The 25,952-nt window shown below is 37.0% G+C and overlaps 1 protein-coding gene across 50 annotated transcripts in view; it reads left to right on the top strand.

Moving 5' to 3' along the window:
* Positions 1–24,974, top strand: part of MADD (MAP kinase activating death domain) — a 68,835-nt gene extending 43,861 nt beyond the window's left edge. For 26 of the 50 annotated variants that reach the window (XM_086893953.1, XM_086893941.1, XM_086893952.1 and 23 more), the window contains 14 exons: positions 2,069–2,166; positions 2,497–2,580; positions 3,016–3,174; positions 4,644–4,752; positions 5,760–5,880; positions 7,002–7,107; positions 8,136–8,246; positions 9,100–9,207; positions 9,297–9,461; positions 10,588–10,660; positions 11,603–11,709; positions 16,951–17,020; positions 22,011–22,057; positions 23,495–24,974. In XM_086893953.1, the coding sequence (XP_086750079.1) occupies positions 2,069–2,166; positions 2,497–2,580; positions 3,016–3,174; positions 4,644–4,752; positions 5,760–5,880; positions 7,002–7,107; positions 8,136–8,246; positions 9,100–9,207; positions 9,297–9,461; positions 10,588–10,660; positions 11,603–11,709; positions 16,951–17,020; positions 22,011–22,057; positions 23,495–23,602 (1,466 nt within the window). In that variant the 3' untranslated portion in view covers positions 23,603–24,974. Of the gene's footprint in view, positions 1–2,068; positions 2,167–2,496; positions 2,581–3,015; positions 3,175–4,643; positions 4,753–5,306; positions 5,370–5,759; positions 5,881–7,001; positions 7,108–8,135; positions 8,247–9,099; positions 9,208–9,296; positions 9,462–10,587; positions 10,661–11,602; positions 11,710–16,950; positions 17,021–22,010; positions 22,058–23,494 lie in introns of all 50 variants that reach the window. The other 24 variants (XM_086893933.1, XM_086893916.1, XM_086893918.1 and 21 more) reach the window with 2 other exon arrangements.
* The last annotated feature ends 978 nt before the right edge of the window (positions 24,975–25,952 follow it).

The raw sequence follows: 25,952 nt of genomic DNA, 5'->3' as shown, positions 1-25,952 counted from the left end.
CTTGGGTTTGCTTACCTCAGTTAAATCCTTCTGTTAAGTTCTGGAGTTAGTTCAGAGACAATGGGGTGAATGGGGCACCTCTGCAGTACAGTGTGCTCTACTCAGGTGTGAATTGCTATCTGCTGAGGTAGGAGTGTGTGAGACAAACACAGCACATGCACACACCTGCTCTCCCAAATTGAGCCTTTCAGGTAGGTGCCTACATTGGGAGGGATAGAGGTTTTAGTGTTCATGTGTATTAGACATATGGCTCTATAAAGAAGGGAAATCGAGGTTTTTAAGTGCCTGTAAATTGACAGTGACAACGATGTAATTGTGGCTGTTGTGCTCCTTAAACTCAGTCACAGTCCTCAAATATCTGAACCGCTTTAGTCAATTTCAATTCCTTTAAAAGTCAAACTGCCGGAAACATGCCTGACTTTTGTGTTGGGACAGGAAACTCCTCAATTACTTAAAACACACAGCTGAAATTTTGTGTTACTGCTGTAGTAATGAGATATAAAACTTTTTGCTGTATCAGAACTAGAAATGATGACCACTTGAATGAGCGGAAATAGACCTCTAGAAGTGAGCTATGTGCATTTCAGTGAAAAATAATGTTCCAAATTCTTAGGAAAGATATTTTTAGGTATTCTTCTTCATAAATTTTGTTTATTTTTCTCTTTCTTAGAGTCTTTGAGGACTTGATTAACAGTAACTTAAGGCATTTGGGTCTAGAGACAAAATACTATAAAAATGAAGAATATTTTTGTAAACACTTCACAGGAAGAATTAGTGGTTGAGTAGTAAGCTATTATGGTCTGCACAGCCAGCTTATGGCTTTGCTATTCATGAGTTTACATATCATTTCAAACTCACTCACACAAATCTTTGTATATTATCCTTCTCTCTCTCTCTCTCTTCCCTTCCTTTTTTCTTTCCTTTTCACTGTCTTACCCTCTCTAATATTACATATAGTACAAACATATTCATAATTCCCAGGTTGTTGTGGTCATTGGTTTCAGAGATAGTGGCATTGTTTGCTTAGAGATACTGGCTATAGACATGGGTATATAATATAAATATTCCAGCAGCTGATCATGTCTTCCTGTTACTGAATAGTTGGCAGATATGGCTATGGCAGAAATATTGCATTCAGTCTCTTCCCCTTTCTGAGAGTATTAACAGTCTGTGTACAGCCTATAACACACTTCTTTCTTGCATTGTTATTTACTTCATTCAGTGCTTATCCAAATTTCTTTTCAGACTCTACCTCTCCATCATTCTCTTTTCTTTCTGCCATCCCATCTGAGGCCAATAGATGATACAATTCTAGAAGTGCATGGGAAATTGAACATGAAGTTCTTTATCCTTTCTTTCTCTTTTGTGTTTTTTGGATCTTTGGGTTAATGAATGCATGACTTAAAAGCTTGCTGATTCCCTCTCTCTCTCCTACCTATGTGATTGCCAACTCTGGAGAGCCATTTGTTAATGTAATTGGGGAATGTTGTGAAGTACAGCATCATACAAGCTTAGTCTTTGAAAATCTTGCTGGGTAACACCAATTGTTGCTGTTTATTTTCTTGTCACGTGTTGCCCGATTTTTGCCTAGATAGTTGCAGTGGGCAACCAAAAAAACTCAGTCCAGGACTTTGAGCAATTCAGCTGTTCAAAAAAGGATTCTGACTTTTAAGTAAATAGGTATTATTTTTTATTACCAAGAATTAAAGGAAGTGGCTTCCTAGAGTTGAATGTCAGCTGCTCTGCATGTGTTACTGTAGCTGGAAGCTACTTGACTGTTGTCTGTCTTCTTATCTCTCTTGAATGGCTAAGAAAGGTACTGTTTAATTATAGTCACTCTTGGACTTCAGAGTATTTGAAACTCAAACCAATGTTTGAAGACTAGCAGATGGGTTCTGCTGGTCTTGTTGTTTTCAGTACCAAGGAATAATAAAAGTACATTAAAATTCAAATAAATGAGAAAGCAAATCTGTTTTCTTGGTACTGTTCCTGCTTCCAATCTGTCATCTGCTTTCTCCTTTGCTGTTTTTAGTTGGTACAGTAATTATTTACTTTTTCCTTTGTTCAGGACCGGAAGGTGTGAAACAGTTGGATTTGGGAGAAACAGATGAGAAGAAATCCCAAATCAGTGCAGACAGTGGCCTCAGTTTGGCCTCAGGTTCTCAGGTCAGTGGCTCCTATGCTTGCTTTATTTGTGTGGTAAGAGACAGGATTCTTCTGTTCACTACTTAATTATGGGAAGACTTCTAGGGTTTGAATATTCTTGAGAGGCTCATTTCTTCACCCCTTACTCCAGAGCATTGATTTTTGTAAACTGGGTTACAGGACACCATGATCTTTTTGACACTAAGACAGTAGTTTCTATTTGATTGGCTAAATAAACTAAGGAAGTGTAAGGCATGTGATTTAGGAGCCCAGAAGAATGGGAAGTGATGTCCTCTCCGTATGGTAAAAACTAATGTGACCCTTCTTGTCCTTTATATGTTTTGATTGCAGAAGAGTGATTTTGACTCTCTTCCCAGTGGAGGACCAACAGTCATGGTCCGAAGTACAAGCCAGGATTCTGAAGTCAGCACTGTGGTAGGATATGCCCAAAGTGAAATCTGGATGTGATTGACTGCTTATTAAAGTGGGGAAGGGCATTTTGTGCCTACTATTCGTGTGGTGTGGCAGCACATTGTCACATACATAATGTACTCTGTGAGTTCTCTCTCCAGAGCCCCTGAGCGTGTAGCAAGCATGTGTGTCTGACAGAACATACATTGTGCTTGCTTTATGAGCAGATTGCAGCCTTCACATGTGGTGCTCATTGCTGTCAACATATTCCAACATATTGGTGTTAGATTGCAACAACTCTGTAAATATGTCTTAGTTGTGTATAAACCATCTATATAGAATAGAAGTTTAAAAAGGTAGCCTGAGAGCCAAAAAGGCAAATTGTTTGTTGCATTAAAAATAAGAAAAATTCTCAGATGTGTTATCCATTGAAGGTAATTGCTTTCTTTTTCTCCATAGGTTAGTAACAGTTCTGGAGAGACGTTGGGAGCAGACAGTGACTTGAGTAGCAATGCTGGTGATGGCCCTAGTGTGGAAAATGGTGGCAATTTAGCAGGATCCAGAGGCACTGTGTCAGACAGTGAAATTGAGACAAACTCTGCTACTAGCTCTATCTTTGTAAGGGCATTGCAGACTTCCTTTTTTTTTTTTTTGTAATATATCTTGTACAGTAATATTTCAGTGTGTGTGCATGTATGGAAGAGGATCTCTGATTCAGTTCTAAGGGTTAATCAGTTATTACAATGTCAAAGATGTTGTTTTGTCTGGATCCACATATCTTTCTTCATTTCCTGTGCAAAAAATAGTTTTTTGAAAGTAGTAGATAAACATCTTGCACCACCTTAGAGACACTAGTAATGTTTAATATTAATTCAATATTTCTCTCAACGAAATCGACATTTCATTACCTTTCAAAGGCAATGAAACATTGGTGGGCATTGTTCATCCTTACTAAAAGGAAAATTCCCTGTTTCTTAGAGCAGCTGTTTGGTAGAGTAAAGAAATGATCCATTCTAGTTTTAGCTGCTGTTCTGTTTCTTTAAAATATTGCTTTAATTCTACTTGAAGTGTAATTATAACATTTAAATATATTTGCCTAGTTGGAAGATCTGTATGTGGTAAAATCCAAATGCAATTCATTTTGTAAAGTCCTTGATTATCGTGTATAACCTCTAATATACATCTTACCCAGAAAATAAGGATACACTTGATTTGGCTAAATCAAGCTCTCAGTGAAATAAGAAATCAACTTAAGACTAACCTTAAGATTAGTCTCACTGTATTCATTATTTTATAATTGTGACAAGACTGTAAAAGCCTTTACAGGGCTTCTACTTCTAATGTCAAGAAACAAACAAAACCATTGTGTTTCATGGCAGATTTCTACAAAAAACATGAAAATGATTTAACCGTGTCTGCTTCCTTTGTTGCAAGAGGGTGTCCTCTCAGTTACTGAAGAATCAAACTTTCTTTTAACATTTACTTTTTCTGCCTTTTTCTACTAAACTAAATAGAATAGAACTAAATGGAAACTAAATAAAATTCTAAGAAGGCTTGCAAGAGGTTTAGAGCAAAGATGATGAGTGTATGTAATGTGCAGTGAATTCAAATATCACACCATAGTTTGCCTGGTGGTAGAGAAATGAATGGGCCAGCTTGGTTGTCAGTTCCTGCTGGCTGGTAGTCCCAGCTCTCTGGGCCTACTAGCCAGATGATATGTAATTATTTGCTTAATGTCATACCTTTATTAATGCATAAGTGTGAAATATGAGGGATGACAAAAGAGGTTATTTCCTTTAGTCTGAGGCTTGCAATTTTGATTTGCTTCAGTTTTCCTTCAGGGAAGCATTGTGCCTCCTCTGTGTTTTGATTTCTTTGTCTCTTAGATTTTTCTTTGTCTGACTCTGGACGTTTAAGTGTATTATGGTACTCTTTGAACAAAACAATTGTTTTGTGAATGTTTGCAGGAGAAGCTCTTTTGAAGCATAGTTTGCAAACTGTGTCTGAAACCCAACAGTGCAAGAGTGTTAACTCTCACCTGCAGGGTGCAGAGTTAAGTTCCAATACTTCTTTTGTATTATTTTCAGGCCAAGTCTCACAACTTGAAGCAGAATGTGAAGGATAGCAAAGGGAGTACTCCAGGGAGAGGTCCAGAGGATGGGAACCAGCGTGTCTATCTTTATGAAGGACTCTTGGGTAAGCTACTTTTTTTGGTGGGGAGGGAATCTTTCATGTTGAAGTTCAGCTGAAATCATGTCTAGAATAGACTGGAATTTTCACTTTCAGTTTAAAAACTGACACTGTTTTTAACCTCTAGCTGTTGTCCATGCTGGTAGAATAGGAAGGCACATCAGACGATTCAGAGTAAAGCCAAAGTTTTGCTGGGGAAATTGAATAAGTGTAAGAGGAGATTGGTGTGTAGTTTATTTTGGTGTAGTATATATATTATGGTGTAGTAAAATTAAATCTGTCCAAGTCTCTTGCTTTTCTTGGATATGAATTCTTTAAACAGTGTGCAGAAGGGGTGAAAAGCTAAAATATATTGCTGATCTTGAAAAAAAGATCATTCAGCTTAACTCACTGAACAGAGGGCTAAACTCAGAGTACTAAAGGGCTTCAAGTGTATCCTTGAATTAGAAGTACATTGGCTTTTTTGTATTTTGTCTGGACTTGCTGTTAATCAAAAGCTCTCTCTTCCTGTGTTTTTCATCCTTCCCATTTATCGTTCCTACCTGCTTGGAATGGTGCAGGTAGGGATAAAGGATCTGTCTGGGACCAGTTAGAGGATGCTGCAATGGAAACCTTCTCTCTGAGTAATAATCTTATCTTTCCACTTCTCTGTGTGTTTGCTGTGATCTGTGTCTGTATGAGATATTCCTGTCTCTTTCGGGCAGTGTTAACAGTTTACGGAAGATACACTCCTTAAAGAATAGAGATGAGACGTACTTTACTGTAAGGGGTTAAAAATATTGTGCCATTAATTAGAATGAGAGTTTTGTCTTGTCTTTTCCTTTACACTTTTCTTCAACTGTTATATTGCTTGTGGTTTACAAGTAACCTTTTTTTTAAATTTTTTTTTAATATAGTTTCATTGTGTGTTGTCTTATGGTATTTTCAAGGAGTGGGAATGAACAGGAATTAACCCTAAAGTATCTGACTGGATAAATGGAATAAATGCTCAATTTTTTTTATACATTGCATAGGCAAAGAGCGTTCAACTTTGTGGGACCAGATGCAGTTCTGGGAAGATGCTTTTTTGGATGCTGTGATGCTAGAGAGAGAAGGAATGGGGATGGACCAGGGACCTCAGGAGATGATTGACAGGTAAATTCTTTAGTTGACCTTTTTCCTCCTCATTTTTTCACCCAAGGCTGAAATAGTAAAAATAGTAGAGGAAAAAATACTTTAATTCTGCCTAACATGCTATTATCACTTTGTAAACCTTGTTACTATACCTGGCTATTGCAAAGGGAGCCTTTTCTCTCTCTGCTGGTCAGTAGCTGCTAATACTGAAATATTTGTCTTCAGTTATGACATAGGTATTTTTTAACCCTTGTGGTGAGATCTTTCCAGAGAAATGGTTAATGTAAGCATGATAACAATATGAACAGATGGAATAGACTAGATCATTAGTAAAGCAAGACATTTCTGAGGCAGGATGGCTATATTCTGGAATAATAGTGTGTTGACATAAAGTGAAAGAATTATATATTTCCGGAAAAGGCATTTTGAGCCTTCTCAAAATGCAAAGTGTTTTCACAGCTTGTAGTTAAAAACAAACCAAAAACCTATGAGGAAGCCACTCTCTAGAAATATCTGCGTGGTTGCCTAAGGCTTGACTGCTTCTAAGATGTCAATCTTGACTAACTTCCTCTTCCTCCCTCCAGCTCTGTTAACAGCTGATCATTCTGTGCTCTTGTCTACCACCTGCAGCTCTACTGCTAAGCTATCATGGAACATGAAATCTGGTAGCCAAAATAAGAACTAATTTGGGGTGCTAGTCTCAAAATTATTATTCCAGAAACTGCCTGCCTTACTGACAGAAGAGAGTGCCTGATGCACTTCCTTCATCAGCTTTCTTCTGCCTTGCAGCTGTATTTAAGCTCTAATCCTGGATAGCTCTTGTGCTGAGTTATGTGCTCCTCTTCTGACAGCTGTAATTGTCATGGAGCTGTGACTGCAGAGAACAGGAAATGGATAAGCCCAGTGGACCACTAACAAATTTCCCACTGCGCAGATGTTATTTGCTTCAACTAGTTAATAATTAAGGGAAATGTTTAATTACTGATCACACTGTTTTACTGGAAAACGCCCATTTAACTTGGTGTTTTTAGACGTTTTATTTGCTATACACTTCACAAACAGTGCTGTGTCCTTTGCCAGTGCTTTAGTGATGTGGATGAAGAATGCCTGTGAGTCTGCTTCAGATGTAGCTCTTCTTGCAGGTATCTTTCCCTGGGAGAACATGATCGAAAGCGTTTGGAGGATGATGAGGATCGTTTGTTAGCTACACTGCTGCATAATATGATTGCTTATATGCTCATGATAAAGGTGACTTCTTGTTCTTTTTAATAGATTGCTGCTCACATTTAAGCAATATATTTTGTTGGTGTTGTCTTGAAACCATACATCTCTGTTTATGAAACTCAGAGCAGTGGATAATAAGGGTAGTTTCTAGAAACTGCAAAGTTGGAAGGCTTTCTGTCACTAGAGAGATTAATTTATTTGAGCTGTCAAGAGAGGCATAATCCTGCAAACCCAATGCTTTGGTACTTTATTTTTTTGTTTTGCATAGCAGAGCCTAGTAGGTTTTAATTTTAAAGTGTATTGAAAAATATAATGCTTTCTTTCAAGCACAAAGAACCCTTGCTAAAGGAAGGAAGCAGATTTAGTTTTATACACTCCACAACATCAAGGTCATAATGCAAATGTGTTAAAAATCAGTGTTTCATCCAGCTTGAAATCAGCACTCAAACATGAGTGTACTACTGTCTTTGAAGCCTTTAGTAACAATGGCTGGCATTTATAGTAGCCTTTTGAAATGGCAACTGAGGCAGAAATATTTTGCTTCTGAGCTTGCCTGCAGCTCATCTTCAGGAAGAACCTTTTGCTGCTGGAAGATTCCCTGGGAGTGTTAGAGCCACAGCCTAGTGACCAGGAAACACGTGCTGAAAGAATGAGAATTCTGAAAGATATTGAGGGCTCCACAGCTTCCTAACTTGAGTCTGTGCAGAGGAAGGTGAAGCTGGTCTGGCCAATGAGGCTCACAAGTGGTAACATAGGGAACTGAGGCTTTTGATGTCAGGAGTTGGAAGTGGTGGGTAGTGGAACTGCAGCTTGTGCACAGGAAATCTGCAGGCAAGAAATCTGTTGAGCACAGCATCCTTTGTACAGTAGCTGAAAAGTGGGATATGTGCAACGTGGTCCTGTACTGCTGAGTTAAAGAGGCCCTTGCATGAGTGAACTGGAGGTCAGTTATTTTGCTTCTTAGCAGTGGAAACCAAGATATGTTTGGGAGATTGGAGTTGCCTCCTGTGAATAGAGGAGAGTATGCAACTGTCTGTGTATCTGCTTTCTAGGTGAACAAGAATGATATTAGGAAAAAGGTGCGTCGTTTAATGGGAAAATCACATATTGGATTGGTGCACAGCCAGCAAATAAATGATATTCTAGACAAACTTGCCAATCTGGTAAGTAAAACAGTGATGAGTGATATACCTCTGGTATCTACAGTGGAAGAGATAAATTGCCTGAAAAATCTTATGTATATTCTCTGCAACACTAATTTAAAAATATTTAAATTAATTGAATTTTTAAGTGCTACTCTTCACAAGTGTAGAATAAAGACTGTGACTATATGGGCCTGTTTATGTTTTAATGTTACACAGTTATCAGTTAGAGCTGACATACAAGTATGTATAAACATGACACATATGACAGTTCAGTGCAACATTAATATTTTGTTAATAAGTTTTGTTGGCAGGAACCTTTATGATTACTTTGACTGTAAGAAGTGTTTAGTCTTCTGTCAGTTTCCAGGCCAGTATAAGACCTGTAATCAGTTTCTGTACAAATCTGTTTCCAGGATTCATACAGAATAAACCTGATGTCCTGTGATCAATAAGAATATAGGCTAAAGCCTCAGTTAGTAAATCTAGGCAGTTTTAAACACAATCATCACCAGGGTGGACACAAATTAGGCTCTTTTAAAGGTAATTTCTACATTTGGGTCTTACTTTTCTGCACTGAAAAGACACAAAATCATCTTATAATTGATTGGGAAAAATCAGACCAGTTTCCTGCAATGATAACAGAACTCAGACACCTCATTTTCCTATCCTGAGTATGGTACCATGTGAATGTTTTCTGCTGTGGTAACTCTCACAGTCACACTTATTGAAACTAAACTTACTGGAGTATCTTGCTTGTGGCTTTGTCTGAATTTATCTCCAATAAGCTCATTAAATAATGTTAAAAATTAATCTTTCTTTCATTTGTGTCACCTAATGTCACCCCAATTCATTAATGTGGGTTTTTTTCTAGAATGGACGGGAACTCCCTGTGAGACCCAGTGGCAGCCGCCACATCAAGAAGCAGACTTTTGTAGTACATGCTGGGACAGACACAACGGGAGACATATTTTTCATGGAGGTAGAGACAAGAATAATATAATGCAAGTAGTAGCAGAAGAAATGAGAGAAATAGATTAAAAGATCTTACGTATTATTTTGTGCTCCCAGGTATGTGATGATTGTATTGTGCTGAGAAGCAACATTGGAACTGTGTATGAACGTTGGTGGTATGAAAAACTCATCAACATGACTTACTGTCCCAAAACAAAAGTGCTTTGCCTCTGGCGCAGGAATGGTCAGGAGACACAACTGAACAAGTTCTACACAAAGAAGGTTTGAATCTTGTTTAATATAGACAATACTGCAGGGATAACAGCACAGAAAAAACCAAATCCTTTGCGTATCATATTTCATATTTAATCAAAAAATAGCACTCTTTCCAATGCTGGTTACTGAACTGAAATGGCTGTTTAGTGGCACTGACATCTGAAGCTGGCACTGTGCCCTGTCATTTACTTGAAGACAGTTGTCCACCAGCAAGTAATTTAAGAAATGACTTGTAGGTTTTTTGTTAGAAGAAGGAAAGCATCAGTATTACTAAATATTGTGTGAGCTTACAGGCTTGTGAAGATAGTAAAAATATTACAGAGGATTCATGGGCAAAACCTAAATAAAACTATGGCCTAGGAGTTAATTGGATAATTTTTGATCTTAGAACCATAGAATGGCTTGGGTTGGAGGGGACCTTTAAGATCACCTATTTTCCACCCCTCCACTGCCCTGAGACACCTTCCATTAGTTCCACTGTTCATGTCACTGACAAAGGTGTTAAACAGCATTGGACCCACTACTGACACCTAAGGAACACCACTTGTCACTTGGTTTCCACTTGGATGTTGAGCCATTGATCTCAACTCTTGAATTTGTCCATCCATGAAATTTGTTCCTTTATAGTATAGAGTAGCTTAGCCTTCTCTGTGTCCTGTATCTTGGGCTATGGACAGAAAAATTTCTTAAATTTAGCTCTGAGATTATGGCTTAATCTCAGTGTTGAAGGAAAATGAGGAGAAGAACATGTCATAAGGAAATTGATATGAATAACAAAAAGATAGGTATTATGTACATGACTAGCAATCTTGATTGCTGGAAAGAAAGGGAGGGATTATTTTGATGATTTTTCTACAGTAAGAAACTGAATGGACTTGGTCAGAATGTGCCAGGGCATGAACTCTTCACTAGCTTGTGTGGTTAAATGCTATGAAATAGTTTCTCTACCATCTTGTAAAACAAATATAAATACTAACTAGTAATTAGGTGTGCTTAAACTTGAACAGGCTTTTGGTCATCTGACACCACGCGGGGCTTGTTCTTTTTGTAGAATCTTAGAATCTTGCTGTTCTTTTCCCCCACTTAGTAATCTGGAGAAATAACATTGTATTACTCTTCTTTTATCTGTTAGTGTCGGGAACTGTACTACTGTGTAAAAGACAGTATGGAGCGAGCAGCAGCAAGGCAGCAAAGCATAAAACCAGGTACAAGATTTTACTTGTTGGGAACATTTGTTGTTTAATCTCCAATAAGCAATTTTTTAAAATTAATAATTGCTTTGAAGGTAATCTCCTTTAATTTGGAAATCTTTGGGTAATTTTGTGCATCCACATGCAAATAGCAGATTGTTTTCTTTAGCAAGAGTGTATTTGAAAGATATTTTAAGAATTGGGCAATAATGTAGTATTAAAAATGTATTTGAGTTGTTTTAAAGCCATTCCCGAGAGCTCAGTAGTTCTGCAAAACTTGATAATTTTTCAAAAATAATTTTAAGAATGCACTTTTTAGCTGAACTGAATAATGCAAAAGAAACTGGATGAAAATTATTAGATTATTCATCTATTAATATCCTCTATTAAATTATTGTTTTAATCATATATTGACATTTTAATTGCTTAGAACAATACCATACAGTGCAGCTAACAAATTCAAGCCTCTTTTGTGCTGCTTATATATCTGTACTTAAGACTCTGCTCTCTATGGTATTATGTGATTACAGGGTCTTACTATACAGAAATGAAATGTTTAAAGCAAACAAATAATACCCCAAATATGACATACAATAAATACAGGATGAACTGACATTGATGTTACTTCATGTTACCAGAATGAAATTTATTACAATACTTAAAATTCTAGTGGTTCTCAGAAACCACTGTCTGTCATTAGTGAGTGGACTCACTGAAATGACCTCTGCTGTTCTTAGTAGTGTCCTTTTGCTATACACATCAATAGGAATTATGTTTTTACTATTTTATATTCCCCTTCCATATACCATGACTTGGCTGACTGCTTTCTGCACCCTCTGTCTCTCTGGATTTTTGTTTTTGGTTGTTTGGTTTTTTTTTGTTGTCTTTTTTTGTGGTTTTTTTTGGTTTTTTTCTTTGTTTGTTTTGTGTTTTTTTATTCCTTTATTAACATCACAGGTCCTGAGTTGGGTGGTGAGTTCCCTGTGCAGGATATGAAAACCGGTGAAGGAGGTCTTCTTCAGGTCACACTGGAAGGAATTAACCTGAAATTTATGCACAGTCAGGTATGAGGGAAATCTGTGAACAGACTGAGCATGAAGCTTTTTGCAGCACGCCTGTATAGGTGTTTCCTCTTCCCAGAGTATTAATAAGGACAGGGGATAGCTTGATGTGGGTAAAAAAACTTAGATATATTTACATTCAAACCCATAAGTGTGTATCAATATATATATATATGTTATAACACACTGAATTTAAATATCCTCAGGAAAACTATAATCTATTAAAGAAAGATGTTGATACATCTTTCAGCTTCTTGTTTCTTGTGGTCAGAATTGTCTAAGCACAAAACAAATGTTAGCCTGTATTAAGGGACAGAAAAAGTGATCAATAATAATCTAAGCTGCTATGATGCATCACCCTGTGAACAAATCCTCGTTGCATAAGCAGTCAGCCTTAAAGATACAGTGTTTGACTATTGCAGGTGCAGAAGGCAACTTTCTGCGTCATATTTAATCTATCATATTTTAAAATTTTAGAAATTATCTGTAGAAATTTGTATGAAAATAAAATAGGAAACTGGGTCTTGATGTAATTCACAAAAATAAGAAAAAAAGTACTGAATCCTTTTTCCTTCCAAATAACAGATATTGTGGGCATAGAGGAAACACAAGTAGAATTGTCATTTCTTCCTTTCTCTGGATGTTGTTTCTGTTGCTTCCTTTGATCCTTGTTTTTTATTTTGCTTTATGTTTTTTTTGTTTTGCATATATTAAATGCATGCTATGCTAGACAGTAGAATAAATTTTTAGGGGAGAAGGGAGAGTGTGTATGTGTGTGTGTGTGTGAGAGAAAGAAAGAAAAGCTTCTGTCAGTTCTCTGTGGAGTGTTTTTTCCTTTCCTCCTGACTAGACTTTTCTCCCCACACAACTATTGTTTTTCTTTGAGGATACATCAGTGTAGATCCCAGTGGAAGTGCACATGCATCTCAAACACACATGCTCAGGGTCTTTAATACTTCTCCCAAGGTCACAGCAGCACCATGTGCCACTTCAAGTTCTTATATGCCAGTATAAGGAGTAGAGAGATGTGAACCTCCCTCAGTTTCCTTGCTGTCTCTTATGAGGGTAGAACCTGGATTATGTCCAACCTGCCAAAGAATTTCAGATCTACTGTGTGATGGAACACTCTTTTAAGTTGCAGATTTTATCTTTTCATTGGGTGTGCTGAAATACAAAGAGCTGTAAAAGGAAGTTGGTTGTACAGAATGAATTTTCATAGTTCTTGAAAATGGCAGGTCTAAAGTCTTTGAAAATTAAACCCTGGTCTCAAAGCAACAGTTTGATATCCTTATAGATAGATATACTAGAAATTACTTTGTCCTAAGGTAAGGACACACAATAGGAATGTTCTGTTTGCTACTTTGCCCAGAAGTCAAAGAAGTTCTGCTCAAAATGCTCATCTCTATGGAGATGACTCCATTTCATAAATGAAAAGGCAGTCACATTCAGATTTGCAGTGAGAAAAGATATATGAAAAGATAGCCACATCAGCAGCAGCATGGTTTTGTAAGTGTAGCAGGCATCTTCACAAGACAAAGATGCTGTCAGTGTTAAGCACATAGTGAGCACACATGTATCTGTGCTAAAGAAAATATCCAGATTCAAGTCTTTTTTTTTCCTTTCCTGTAAGAACAAAACTTTAGGGAAACCTTGTATTGATTTTTAGTGTGGGACTGTCTGGAACATTACTTTAATTTTGTACAACAGATACTGAGACCTGTGCTACTAGCAGAACTCATAAAATACCAGCTCTATAATACCCTTCCTTAGAGAGAATGGTGTTCTAATTTGCTGTCTGTCATGAAGATTCCTATCTTTTTTCTGGAAAAGAGTTTGTGCAGGTCAGACCCAGGACATATGCCAGCCGTCTCCTTCACCTGAAAGATTATTCCTTCTCTTCATCACCTTTCCAATGAAGCTGCAGCCAGATGAGTTGCCATTACTTAAGATGGATATTGAAACAAGTGCACTTCTGGAAAATACACTGCCTTTATTCAATATGTTTAATTCTTGGTCTGTTAGATTATATTGCCAGTTGACCAGGGCATTCAGTACCATTTAGAAGATCTAAAATATGTATCCTTGTTTTCCTTCTCAAAGTAAAGTGTCTAGATGGATATCAAATGTGTGTCATTTGAGGGTTTCTGTAGAATGGACTCCTACTAGTTGCACCATGCAAACAAACAAACAAAAAAACCCCCTCCAGTTTCATAATCTTTGGAGCTAAAGGATGTTGGCATTCTTATTCTGCCACTCATCAACCAGTCTGTTTTCTTAATAAAAGGTCTGCTATTCTGGATGATATTTTTTTTCAATCCTTGTATACATTGTGTGAATTGCTCCCTAAGGTGGTTGATTTCAGAATATTTATATAACCTTCATTAAAACCAGGATCCCACAGCCATTTTTTGGTGTTGAAAATGGCATTTTCTATTACTGTTGAGTTTGAATGGGGATACTGACCAACAAAAACCTACAGGATATCAGCAGGCCCAGCTTTCTCTTCATCTTCCTCTCCTTACTTAATCTGAAGGCCCTGTTCTTAGCTATCTTTCCAAGTATTTATTGCAGCTTACTAGTATAAGGGGTTTCTATTGCTCTGCTTGATTGGACATCATAGAATTCATTTAGAACATAGGAAGAGGGTTTTCCACTTTTTAAAAGGAAAGTATAAATGGAGTTTACCTGAGAAGACAGAACATACTGCTTGCTGTTATGGAACTGTTTTTGAAGGCTCTTGATTTGCGGTGTATGTACTTTCTTACCATCCTGTGAATTCCTTAGGAAATGTCTCAGATGCATGGTGGGACAACCTGTTATTGATATGTGAGAGTTGTCTTTAGTGTTCACAGATTGTCTCACCAAGCTGCAGCACATGGAAGTTTAAGAATAAAAATATTGAAGTCTGTCTGTGCCTAGCAGATCAGAGGATGTTCTTCAGAATAGGGAGGAATCAAGTGTGCCTGTGGCACTGGCAGGTAATTCTGAGTTCACATCTACAAACTCTGTTGTAATATTGGGACTCAGTAACCTGTGCCTGTTACAAATTCATCTGTCAAAAATACATGGAAGCTTAATAAGATGCATAAAGCACATGCCCATCTACAGTAGGATCCACACTGAATGCTTTGTCTTGAGGAACCACAGTTTCCCTAGGGTAAGTAACTGCTGTTTCCTTTATGCGTGTTTTCTGATGGAGCAAGAAAAGAGCATCTCTGCCCCTTAAACAGTATAGCAAGAAATTTTCCTTTGGCTCATATCTTCTGAAAATGGATTGTAATTGTGACAAACTTGATAAATTTTCATCTCGCTCATAGGTCTTGTGGAAATGCAGCTCCCCGTAACATTAACTCAGATCATGAGCACCTGGGACAGTCAAGTCTCTTAGGCAGTTTTATTCTTCCCAAATAAAATGGCTAGTGTTTTGCCTGAGCCTTTCTATTGAGTTTCTGAGTTTTTGTACTTCAAATTATTAGCAAAAATTTTTCATAGAAAAGATTACAGAAAAACAGAACTAAGTGCAGTAAAGAAAGTATTCTGTTACTGATTTGTTTATTCTGTAAATATGTCTCAAAAAAGAAAATGCTTTTGACCAAGTAAACTGATACAGAACATGAATGAAATCAGGCAAACAAACAGTCTCCTTTCCCTTGAGTGCTTGAACATAAGCAGAAAACAAGATTTTTGGTTAAGTAAGTGGAAGTTTTGGGGTTTTATGGTGAACAAAAAGTATCTCAGGTCTGTTGGTTAGTTCTCTGCCAATAAAAATAACAATAAAATTCATTTGACTTGAAAATCAGCATGTCTTATCTCAGGTGTATGGTGCATTTACTGATCTCTCTTGAAACAGATAAGTCTCTTCAAAAACCCTGCAACAATTTCTAATGCTGACATCCTTTGTCTTTCATGCATAGCATATAATGCATGACTACATTGGGATTCAAGAGGGTTGCAGAATTTTCCTTTCCCTTCTTTCCAAGACAGAGAAGTTCTCCAGTACCACTTTAAAAAAAGGTCCTGAGATCATGGTGTCCTAAAGGTGTAGGCACGCAAAGTATCAAACCACACTATTGTAATAAAGTTTTGCAAGGCCCTCTCTAAGGTGTTTGACATAGACACTGTGAATATTAGGGCAATGTTACTCTTAGTTTTTCTCTTGCCTTGAGAAGCAAGTCTGCTAGAAACTGGGATACGGATTAGAGTCCTTACAGCACTTGCTACAGCTTCTTATGTCTGTGTTTGTGACCCTTCTGGAGATGTGCACATAAGAAAGGGGCTGTTTTGTATCTTCAAATAGATTGGGTGTTAAACAAAATCATTATGCAAGGAGAACTTGTTTATTCATGCCGACTTGGCATCTACATTCTGGACTGGAAAACCTCATCATGTAGTTCAGCTGCTTTTTTCTTCTGGGGTTCATGTATGTAAAACATGACTTTAAGGCAGGTTTGTTTTCTAAATGGCTTGCACAACTGGCAGAGCCATATGTGAAGTGAGCAAACCATAGAGAAGGATCCAAACTCTCCCATCCTGCTCAAAGCAGAAAACTGGTACTGACTGTTAAAAGGAGATGGTTCCAAGAGTAACTCTGAAGATTATATGTCATAAACTCTAGTAAAATCTTACATGGCAGAACCGTCAGGGAGCAGAAAGGTTAGTGGCTCCTCATTGGATTCAATTTGACTACTTGGTAGGTTAGGAGGATCAGTGTCAGGGTGGGATAGTGCCCCTTACCTGCCCTCTGTGCTGGAGGAGGACGCATGGAGGGGCAGAAACTACCTGGGATGGATCAGAGGCTACAAATAGTGCCAAATTTGGGAGCCAGCTTTATTCTCGTCCCCCTCTTGCTGTATTTCAGGTGTGTTGGTATTCTTTTTGCAATAACTCATTTGAGTGCCTGAAGGGGTAGCAATGTTGGATATGTCAGAGTTACTAACTCCTTCGTTTCTCTTCCATGCTTTCTCCTCCTGCAAGGAGCGGAAGGTACTTCATCTTCTGCTGTCTTCGCTTCTTAGCACTTTTAAGTTTTTTGTTGATTTCTAGCATTGTGGCAAGTTTGTCTTCTGAATATTTATTTCACCCTTTATTTATATATTAAACTGAAAAATTAAATGAACTGGTAGTGTATGCTATAAAACTTCAGGATGTATCTGTCGTGATGATTTTTTGTTTGTTTTGATTTTTGGCTTAAAAAACCCTCCAAACCCAACTAATTTTGTGTTACTTTTCCTCCTGTTTTTGTAGGTTTTCATAGAGCTGAATCACATTAAAAAGTGCAATACTGTGCGAGGAGTCTTTGTCCTGGAGGAATTTGGTAATTACATTATTTTGATATTAGGTCTGTACTCACATGGCAGTAACTCAAATTTCCAGTCTTCAGATTCAGAGTCGCACTGCAGTTTCAAAGATGGGAGAGAATGTAGGTTCCATGTAAGGAGTTGTCTGAGAGATGGGTGACTTTACATAAAAATTTGCACATTAATTTTTATCATGTTAAGATTTGTGATCTAGGTGCTTTTTATTATTACACAGAGAAAAGGTCCTGAGTCTTCTGAAATAATGAAAACCAGATGTTGATGTGTGTGTTAATTTTCTTTGGTATGTTCCTTTTTCATCTGAGAAACCACATTTTTAAAGCAGGATTTAAAGTTGGTCTTTCTCAACATACCATTTTTTCATTACAAAGAATTACTGTTAGTTGCAAAACTTTCTTTTTGCTCTAAGTGTAGTTTAATTTTTGTTTAATGGAGCAGAAGCTATTTCATCAGGTTGCACTTTATTTATCCTGTGGTTTTTATTTTAGAGCATGAGTGAAAAGGTAAAGGTTAAGGAGAACAGAGAGTTTGTGCTATTTTGGTCAGTTACTGCTATTGCATATCTGCCTACATGGGAGTCTGGGCAAAATTTCAGGTTACTCTTCAGTGTTAGTGTCAGTCACAATATTCTTAGCTAGGGTCTGAAAACCATATGAGTGATTTCAGATGCAGCTTTCTGGAAGGGTGATCCACATACTTCTCTTGAAACCCAAGTTGGTTTATTCTTCCAGCCATCTTTGGGACATTTGTTTAGGTCTTAGGAGTATGTATGAAACATAAAAAGAAGCTGAATTTTACAACATTCCATAGTAGATCAGCATACACACTTTGGCCATTAATCAGAATCTGAATCAGCAGCTCCCATTACCAAGACTGTCATTGCTCTTTGGTACTGTGAATGGAATGTTCTGGCTGAGGGATTCTCCCTTGAATTATAGAAGACTATTAATAATGAGATTTCTGAAATTTATGTCTTTTTCCATTGCAATGTGTTGTTCTCCTTTGGGTGACACAAAGTTCTAAGTGATAAAACCCTTCTGACTGTTGCAGTTTATTTATTGTTTACTGTAAATCTCCCAGGTGTTTCAGATTTGAATTAGTGAACAATTTTTCCCCATTTACTGAAAATGTTGTTCAAGGTTCATATGGTCAGATCTGTATATTTAAAAGATAAAAAGTTTCTAATAGTTTAGATGTTTCTAAGTTCTGTTCAATTTCAGTTCCTTTGATATCATATTTTCATGCTGATGGGCATGATTTATTTTATTACTTACAGAATTTTTTTAAGTCAGTAAAAGATTATCAATGGGTTTTACAAAGATGAGAATTCAGAAGCCCTAAAATTAGCTTAAAAAATGGCTTCAGCTTCTGAAATCTTTACTTAAAAAAATTACTTGGATCAGGAACTAATTTTGGATCATTTTTTGAGGTTTCAGTGCAAAGTACTTCTTTTAATAGTTTGTTTATATTGCATGAGAAGAAAGAGTGTTTGACTTGGTTATTTCTAATTAATTTGTATTGGTGACTCTGTAACAGAGCATTTAGCCCCTAACTAATGTAAGAAATGTATTTATGTAAGATACTTATGTACAATACTTACCTGAAATGTATTATGTAAGTTACTTATCTAAATGTAAGAAAAAGTATTTATTTTTTTACAGAAGATGTCAATCAAGGGCCTATTACAAAATCTAGAATTGTCTTATGAAACTTATAAAAGAGTAATTTTAAAAAGTAATTAAAAATAAACTGGGAGTTGAAATCTACAATCAAAAACTGAGAAATTAGACCACTTGAGTTAAAAATATCCTCTCTCACAAGACAGAGGTCAAAGACAAGAACAAATTTAGATGTACCAAATGAGATTGACAGTTTTCCCATCCAGCTAATACTGAGAAAGAAAAAAAAGGAGGCTGTTGCAGAGGAGCTAACTTTTCTTCTTATGCTGAGATTAGAGTCTGCCTCAGAGCTGTTTTTTGAATTGTTGTAAGGGTGAGAGGATATGACAGTCTGTCCTGTTCAAGATAAATGAACATGTTTGGTAGTAGTAGACTAAAAGCATTCAGCAAAAACTTGCTTGGACTTCTTAAGAATGAAGTTATTATTTAGTGTCAAACATTGTAAACCTTGCCATCATATTTATTATAGTAGGAGCATGTTGAAGTAGTAGATGCTCTTAGAGAGGTAGATGCTCTTAGAGAATTTGATAAGTGTGCATACTCCAGTCTGATAGGGAGTACTTCAGTGCAGGATTTTGATTTTACCAGGCATGTGTGCTCCAAATTAGTGATAGCACAGGAGGAAATTAAAGCTCTGTTTTGTGTTAGTGCTGGGTTTAGATGGCAGCATCACAGTTGGACTTGTGGTTTCTGAGCAGGATGCAAGCAGAGGTTCAGGAATTGTGTTCCAAAGATGAAAGTGTAAACTTAAGTAAATGAGGAAGTGTAAGGTTTTTCCCTCTGGAATTTGAGTTACTGCTGTGTACTTGTGCTTTACTTTCTTGTGGCCCCTTCACCACCGCTGCTATGAAAACCTTCATTCTCCAGCAGGTAAAGTGATCTCCCCTGAACTCATTTTGTGGTAGCACCATATTTTCATTTACAGGACCAAAGGCTGCAGGATGGTGCTTAATTTACTCCCTTCATCCACTCAGTTCAAGAACATCAGAAATAACTTCTAATGTTAGAAGTACTAATCTCTCAGTTTGAGGCTTGAATCTTTGAAAGCTTGGGTCTTTTCTTTGTGGTTTTTTCTTGTTGTGGTGGGAGTTCTTTTTTGGGGGTTTCTTCTGGGGATTTTTTTTTTTGTGGGAGGGAAGTTTCTTTTTTCCTTTCTTCCTTTTTTCTTTGTATTCTGCAGTGGTAGTGCTTTGACTTCTGTGTTTGTAAATGCAAACCCGCTCTTAATCTTCCTACCTCAGTCCTCTCAGGAGAATTTTCTGCATTGGAAGGACTGTGAAGGAGTACTTTAAGTAAAGACAAGGCAACTTACTGTGAAGTGGAGAGACAGTACCTTGCTTAGCTGCTCTCCTGTTCCCTCTCTTCCTATTCTCAATTATGATACAGGACTTTACAGCTTCCCTTCTCTCCTTCCCTCGTGGCACAAGGTCCTTACAGCTTTCCCTTCCTGCTTTTTGAAGAGTATATGAACAGTTGTATGTTATCCAGTGGGCAGTGAGACTTACACAGCTGTAAAAGTCCTACCCTATTTGGCTGTGCACCAGCCTCACTCCCACCCTTATCCCCTGGTGACATGGAGTTAATTTGGAACATCTGGTGCCAACGGGTAAGGTAGCTTGGATGTGCACCTCCTTATCTCCCCAGCTTTAGTCTCTGGTATCACTGGGGCAGTGCAGCCTGGGTGTGCACTTCCCTTGTTACTCAGCCTTTCATGCAACTGCCAACTCCAAGGAGAGTGAGCGTGGAAAAATAAAACAAAAATATCACTTTTTACCATCATATTCTGTACTTTTCCATAGTTTCTTTTCAAGAATGACAATACCATGACATATGAGAATTAGTAGGTACTGGTTTGTAATTTGAGAACTTTCTCAAACCCAGTCTGCACTGCCTACTCTTGGCCCCTTAGAGTGTGATCCGTCTCCCTCTCCAGCGTTTAGCTGTGTCATATCATAGTTAAAGAGATGACATCTGCATGGATAGGTTTTGTTGTGGATTTTTCCTGGTTCTTCATACTGAACTCATCTGCCTCTGTTTCTTTTCTTGTCACTAGTACTATGTGTAATAAAACATCCTTCCTCTATGAACCTGGAATGATTTGGTTTTGCATAATTTCTGTACTGCTTCTTCTAAATTCTTTTGTTGTGACACAGAAATTTCATGGCAAATTCCAGCTATTCTGGAAGGGAAATACTCAGAGTTGATAGCAATATTCCCCTGATATTGACATTTTAAATTTGCCAGCTGTATGTTCTAGTGTGGTCTTTGTTCTCTTCTGGTGATTTCCCATGGTCTCTGTTCACAACATTTGCAGACCAAGTGCGGGCCAAAGGCACAGTTCAGATGCATTGCACATGAACAGGGTGGTTACTGTTTGCTTTTTTTATGCATTCCACAATGAGAAATAAAGATTAATTTCCTTTAGCTTAATTATGCCAGTTTTCTTTCTGTCAGTTTGAGGCAGTGCAGTGGAACAAGGTCAGATTTTCTGGTTAATAGATTTTTTCATCAGTCTTAATCCTCTTTTTATAGGAAGATTTCTATAAACCAGCCAGCCTGGTATTTTAGGAATATGTGTCACTGAACTCAGCATTTTATTTTAAAGCAACTCGTTAAAAAACTATGAATGTTTTCAGTGAGTATGTCTCAAGTAAATACCATCACACACATCCTGTACAGGAGAAAGACTATATTGAGAAACTTAAAATAGAGCTGGAGAACAGTCTTCCAGTTAAGAAAAATTTCACCCTCAGCTCCATTTTTTCCCCTTGGATTTCACTAGCTTTATACACTATACAGTGTCCAACTGTATAGTGTAAAGTTCTTTAGAGATCTGTTACTCAGCAGAGAAGGATTCAAACATCTCAAGGGTACAATCTTTGGGACTCATATAGTGACATATTCCTATGGAATTTTTGGGTTATTTTTTATTGTATTAGGCATTAGGTGTATTTTGTCATTAAACATATTTTTTTTTTAATTTTCACTGTCTAGCAGGAATAAGTAATATGAGAAAAGCCAGAATCTCTTAAGAATCATCAAATATCTGCTGTGCCAAACAGACACAGTGAAATTTTTTTCCAGTTTGAGTAATTTATTGTGACATTACCAGTGTCTTCCAAGGATATATATAATGTAAATGAAAAGAAGTAGAAGCATGCAGCAGTGAAGGATAGTGAAGTGCCCTGTACCTGCACCTGCTGTCTGTCTGCATCCCTTCCCTTTCCCATGGGAACGTTGTGCTATTTCTTTCCCATTTGCCTCTCGTTTTTTGAACTTTTTGTTTTGTCTCTTGCCCGTCCGGTTTTAGTTCCTGAAACTAAAGAAGTGGTGAGCCACAAGTACAAGACGCCAATGGTGAGTCCACTGTGATGCCTCTGGTGGTTCTCTAGAGGATGTGTCTTGACATTTTCATGTGGAGAAAAGATTACATTGAGACTGCAGGATTTTCACTGAAAACACCAGCTGCTCTTTATGATGTTTTCATCATGGGGAGACAGCAAAACTCAGTGATTGTTTGATCTATGAAATTAGAGGACCTCACCAGTAGTACAGAAAGCACTGTCTCCTTCTTTAAGCCAGATGTTTGAACTTCAGCACTGTAAGAACTGGTGGAACTGTTAATTTTAAGACAGTGCAGAACACAATCCTTGCTCCATAGAACAGATGGAAAGGGAGACTACTTCCTAGGAATAAAATTATTCTTAACAGTTTACAAAAAATTCCCATCTCCTCATGAGCAATGACTTGTGAGAGAATAGTAAAAGTATTAATTCCTGCTGTATAGATGAGTTCTTGTTCTGGTATTATGTTCAGTTTTTATAGCATTTTTTGTGAACACCAGCAGTTGATAATGATCAACTTAATGATCAACAGTGTTTAGCACTTTTATACATGATCAGGCTTATAGCACTCATGAGAAAAAAATAGAAACCAATGATTATCATCAGAACTGAAATTTCAGTTTATGTCTGAAGTGCAGTGTGCACATTCAGTGATTTCATGGAAATTCAGTCCTTCAAGAGGAGAGCAAAATTATTTGAAGAAGCTGGAAATGTTTTAGAACAAAATCTTTAGAATATATGTGTTTTAAGAAGCAAATAGCTGTATCTGTTAGTAAGAAAAGCCAGTTTAATGGAAAAAGAAAAGTATTTTATTGGAAGTGTTTTAGCTTGTACTGCAAAACAGCAAAACATATTGTTATGCTTATTACCTTAACGAAAATTTTAAATGTCAGTTTAAAGGACAAGAATTTTTAAAATCACCAGAAGAGCTGGTATTAGAACTAGTATATTAATTAAGTGTAAGTCTTAACTTTTCTGGATTGTGCTGCCAGTCAAATGATAAAAGAGGATTTTTGGTTAAATAATAGCACAGTTAGTCAACTAATTGTAAAACTGAGTAGTGCTATGTGAAACCCTCTCTTTAGTCAGCTCTTTCAACCCCTCCCAGAAAATATCTTGTAAATTTATGCAACAGGACCAAAAGCAAACATTCAGAATAGTTTTTCTAAAGCCAGTTGGCCAACTTTCTAGCTGAGTATACTGTTCTTAAAAATTATTAAATCATACTGTTAAGCAGTTAATGTTTTTATCCCAAAGGAATTTTTTAGTTTGTTATATGGCTCTCCTCTCTCCATCTCAGTTAGAAGGTGGTAGGGGACACATTTTCCTGATTTTGTCTGTAGCCAGAGTAGTTGTCCCATGAAGGAAGACATGGAGGAAAATACAAATGTGCAATGGATTTTGTAAAACACTTAATCTGAATTTTAGTATCTCTTCTAAATTCTTGTAGGCTCATGAGATCTGCTACTCCGTGCTGTGTCTCTTCTCTTACGTGGCTGCAATTCGTGGAAAAGAGGCAGAAAACAAAAGCAAACCACCTCGACCAGTTTCCAGTTGATCATGATACTTGGAAATATCTACCCTTTGGCACACTGATATGCAGTACTCCCAGTTTTACTGCAGTTACTGGAGTTCACTTTCTGTCTTTTATGAGAACTTGGTTATTTATGTATGACCCTGCAAGTCTTTCCCCATAGAAAAGCCTAAGCCTTCCCTGTTCAGTCTCCTTCTCAATTCATCCTTAATGGAGTTTATAAATGAGCTTTTAATCAGACAGTTTTGAGCGTGTGCATCCATCTGTGAGTGACTTACTCTGGACATTCCTTTGAAATTCCTTTTTTGTTAAGATGACTTAATGGCTTGAGTTTGGTTGTTTTTTGTTCTAGTGGTACTTGTTACAGTTTGATCACTTTACAACTACAGGCTTCTGCTTTCGGATTCTCTGGTATGTGCACAGTGGAAGCAGCCTGGTCCTGTATGTTGTTTCAGTGTTGTGTTTTTCTTGTTTTCCTTCTGTGTTGTTCATTTTTAATTACCAACATGGAGTTCCTGTCGCATAGTTCTACAGTCCCTTTTGGTAGAGATGAACAATTTAGCTGTCATAGTCTTAAAATATCATGTGACAGTTGAAGTTTGGTTATTTAATTGGTTCATCTGTGGAGATGACTGCTTCTCAAGTGGAGAGAGACGCTTTGAAGGTAGTATATTGTAAAAAACCTCAGCACTTCATGGGTTCTGCGGATTTTCAAATGGGAGTTTAGGTAACATTTGTAGCTACCCCAGCAGCAGAGCTCACAGATGCAAATAAGCACTCCCTAAAGCAGTTAATCACAGGGATTAGAAAATGAATGAGGCAGTGTAAAACTTGGAAACATTATTGGCAGAAGCACAGTACAGAAATCTGCAGAACATTTTCAGAAGCCCAGAGGATTTTGCTGTCTCCAAATTTTTTTAACTATTGCTTTTGTATTTTTTTTTCAATCCTTATCTGTATATGAAGGGATCTTGAAAATACTGTGTTTATGTATAATGAAACTCATGTAGTTAAAACAATCCATCACATTCCTTATTTTAAACAGTCTGGATACAAATGGTTTTTTTGCATCCTGTTTTTGTTCTTGAACTGTACTGCACTTGTCTGGAAAGCTCTTAGGATGCTGGAAGGTGAGACTGTCTAGAGAAAATAATGTTACATGTAAAAATATCAGGAAAAATTGCTCTGATACAAACTGATGTATTGTATGTTTTGACATAAAATTCTGACTAAATGCACCCAAAAATAACCCTGTTTTGGCTTGGTCAGGGTATCTACCATTTAAAATGGAATATACTAGTATGGGTGAGGATGATGTAAATATTATAGCATCACATCTATTTATAGAAACTGTACAGCTCTCTGAATGTGAAAATAAAATGTCATTCAACCAGCAGCTGGTTTTCATCCTCCTGTGCTTTTCTATCATTTGTTATTCTGAAACAAATGTAATTATTTACAAAATACACCACACACACACAAGAAATAGTGGAAAAGAGAAGACTCTAAATCAACAATCTAAATTTCTTTCCACATAATCAGCTTTAAATAATCTTGGGGTTATTTTGCTTCTAACACAACATCTGTGTAATTTGTCTTTAAAACAAAAGTGTTTGAAGAACATGAATAGGGAAAACAGACACATCTGAAATATGGAAATTTCTTTTGCATGCTTGCAAGTAGAAGTGGTACATAAACAACCTTTCATTTTTCCTAACATAAAAGCAAAACTGAAATTGGTAAATGATGAAAGTAGCCTGGTTTGAATTTATTTTCTTTCTTTTGTCTTCTGAGATTGTAAGTTTTCATATAGAAATATCTAAATTTTTAGCATTTGTAGTTTTCTGCATGCTACTGTATTTCAAGTACAGTTAAGATTGAAAGCACATTGGTCTACAACAGAGGTTCCATTTATCCAATGCTGGGTCCCACTGAGGTAGACAATTTTGATTTTTACATTGTAATTATGTTAGTAGGCCTATTAACATAATCAACTTAAAATTATAGGGGGAAGATTATTAAATGCACAACATCATTTACTATATACAGCTCCTTTTTAAATTACATAAGCTGCTGTCTGCTTTAGGCTGATGAGAAACATCAGTGCAGAATAAGACTTTTAAAGGACCTGATAGTAAAAATGGCCCTCTGTCCCTTTTGACAGAATTTGTTTTGAAGAACAAGTGCAGCTAAATATAGTGCTTGCTGTTCTGTGGCTGGGATGAATCAGAAACGAGCTCAGCAACTGCACTGACACTGGGCTTCAATACTGAAGACATTTTTGAAATATATAAAATCTTTTGCATACTTGATGTTGGGGGTGTAGCATTTTTATCTGAGCCAAAGACGTGCTGTGCAGATTTCCACCACTGAA

Source organism: Cyanistes caeruleus, chromosome 6 (assembly GCF_971803275.1).
Source record: "Cyanistes caeruleus chromosome 6, bCyaCae1.hap1.1, whole genome shotgun sequence".
Classification (NCBI taxonomy): domain Eukaryota; kingdom Metazoa; phylum Chordata; class Aves; order Passeriformes; family Paridae; genus Cyanistes; species Cyanistes caeruleus.
This window is presented reverse-complemented; position numbering and strand designations above follow the sequence as displayed.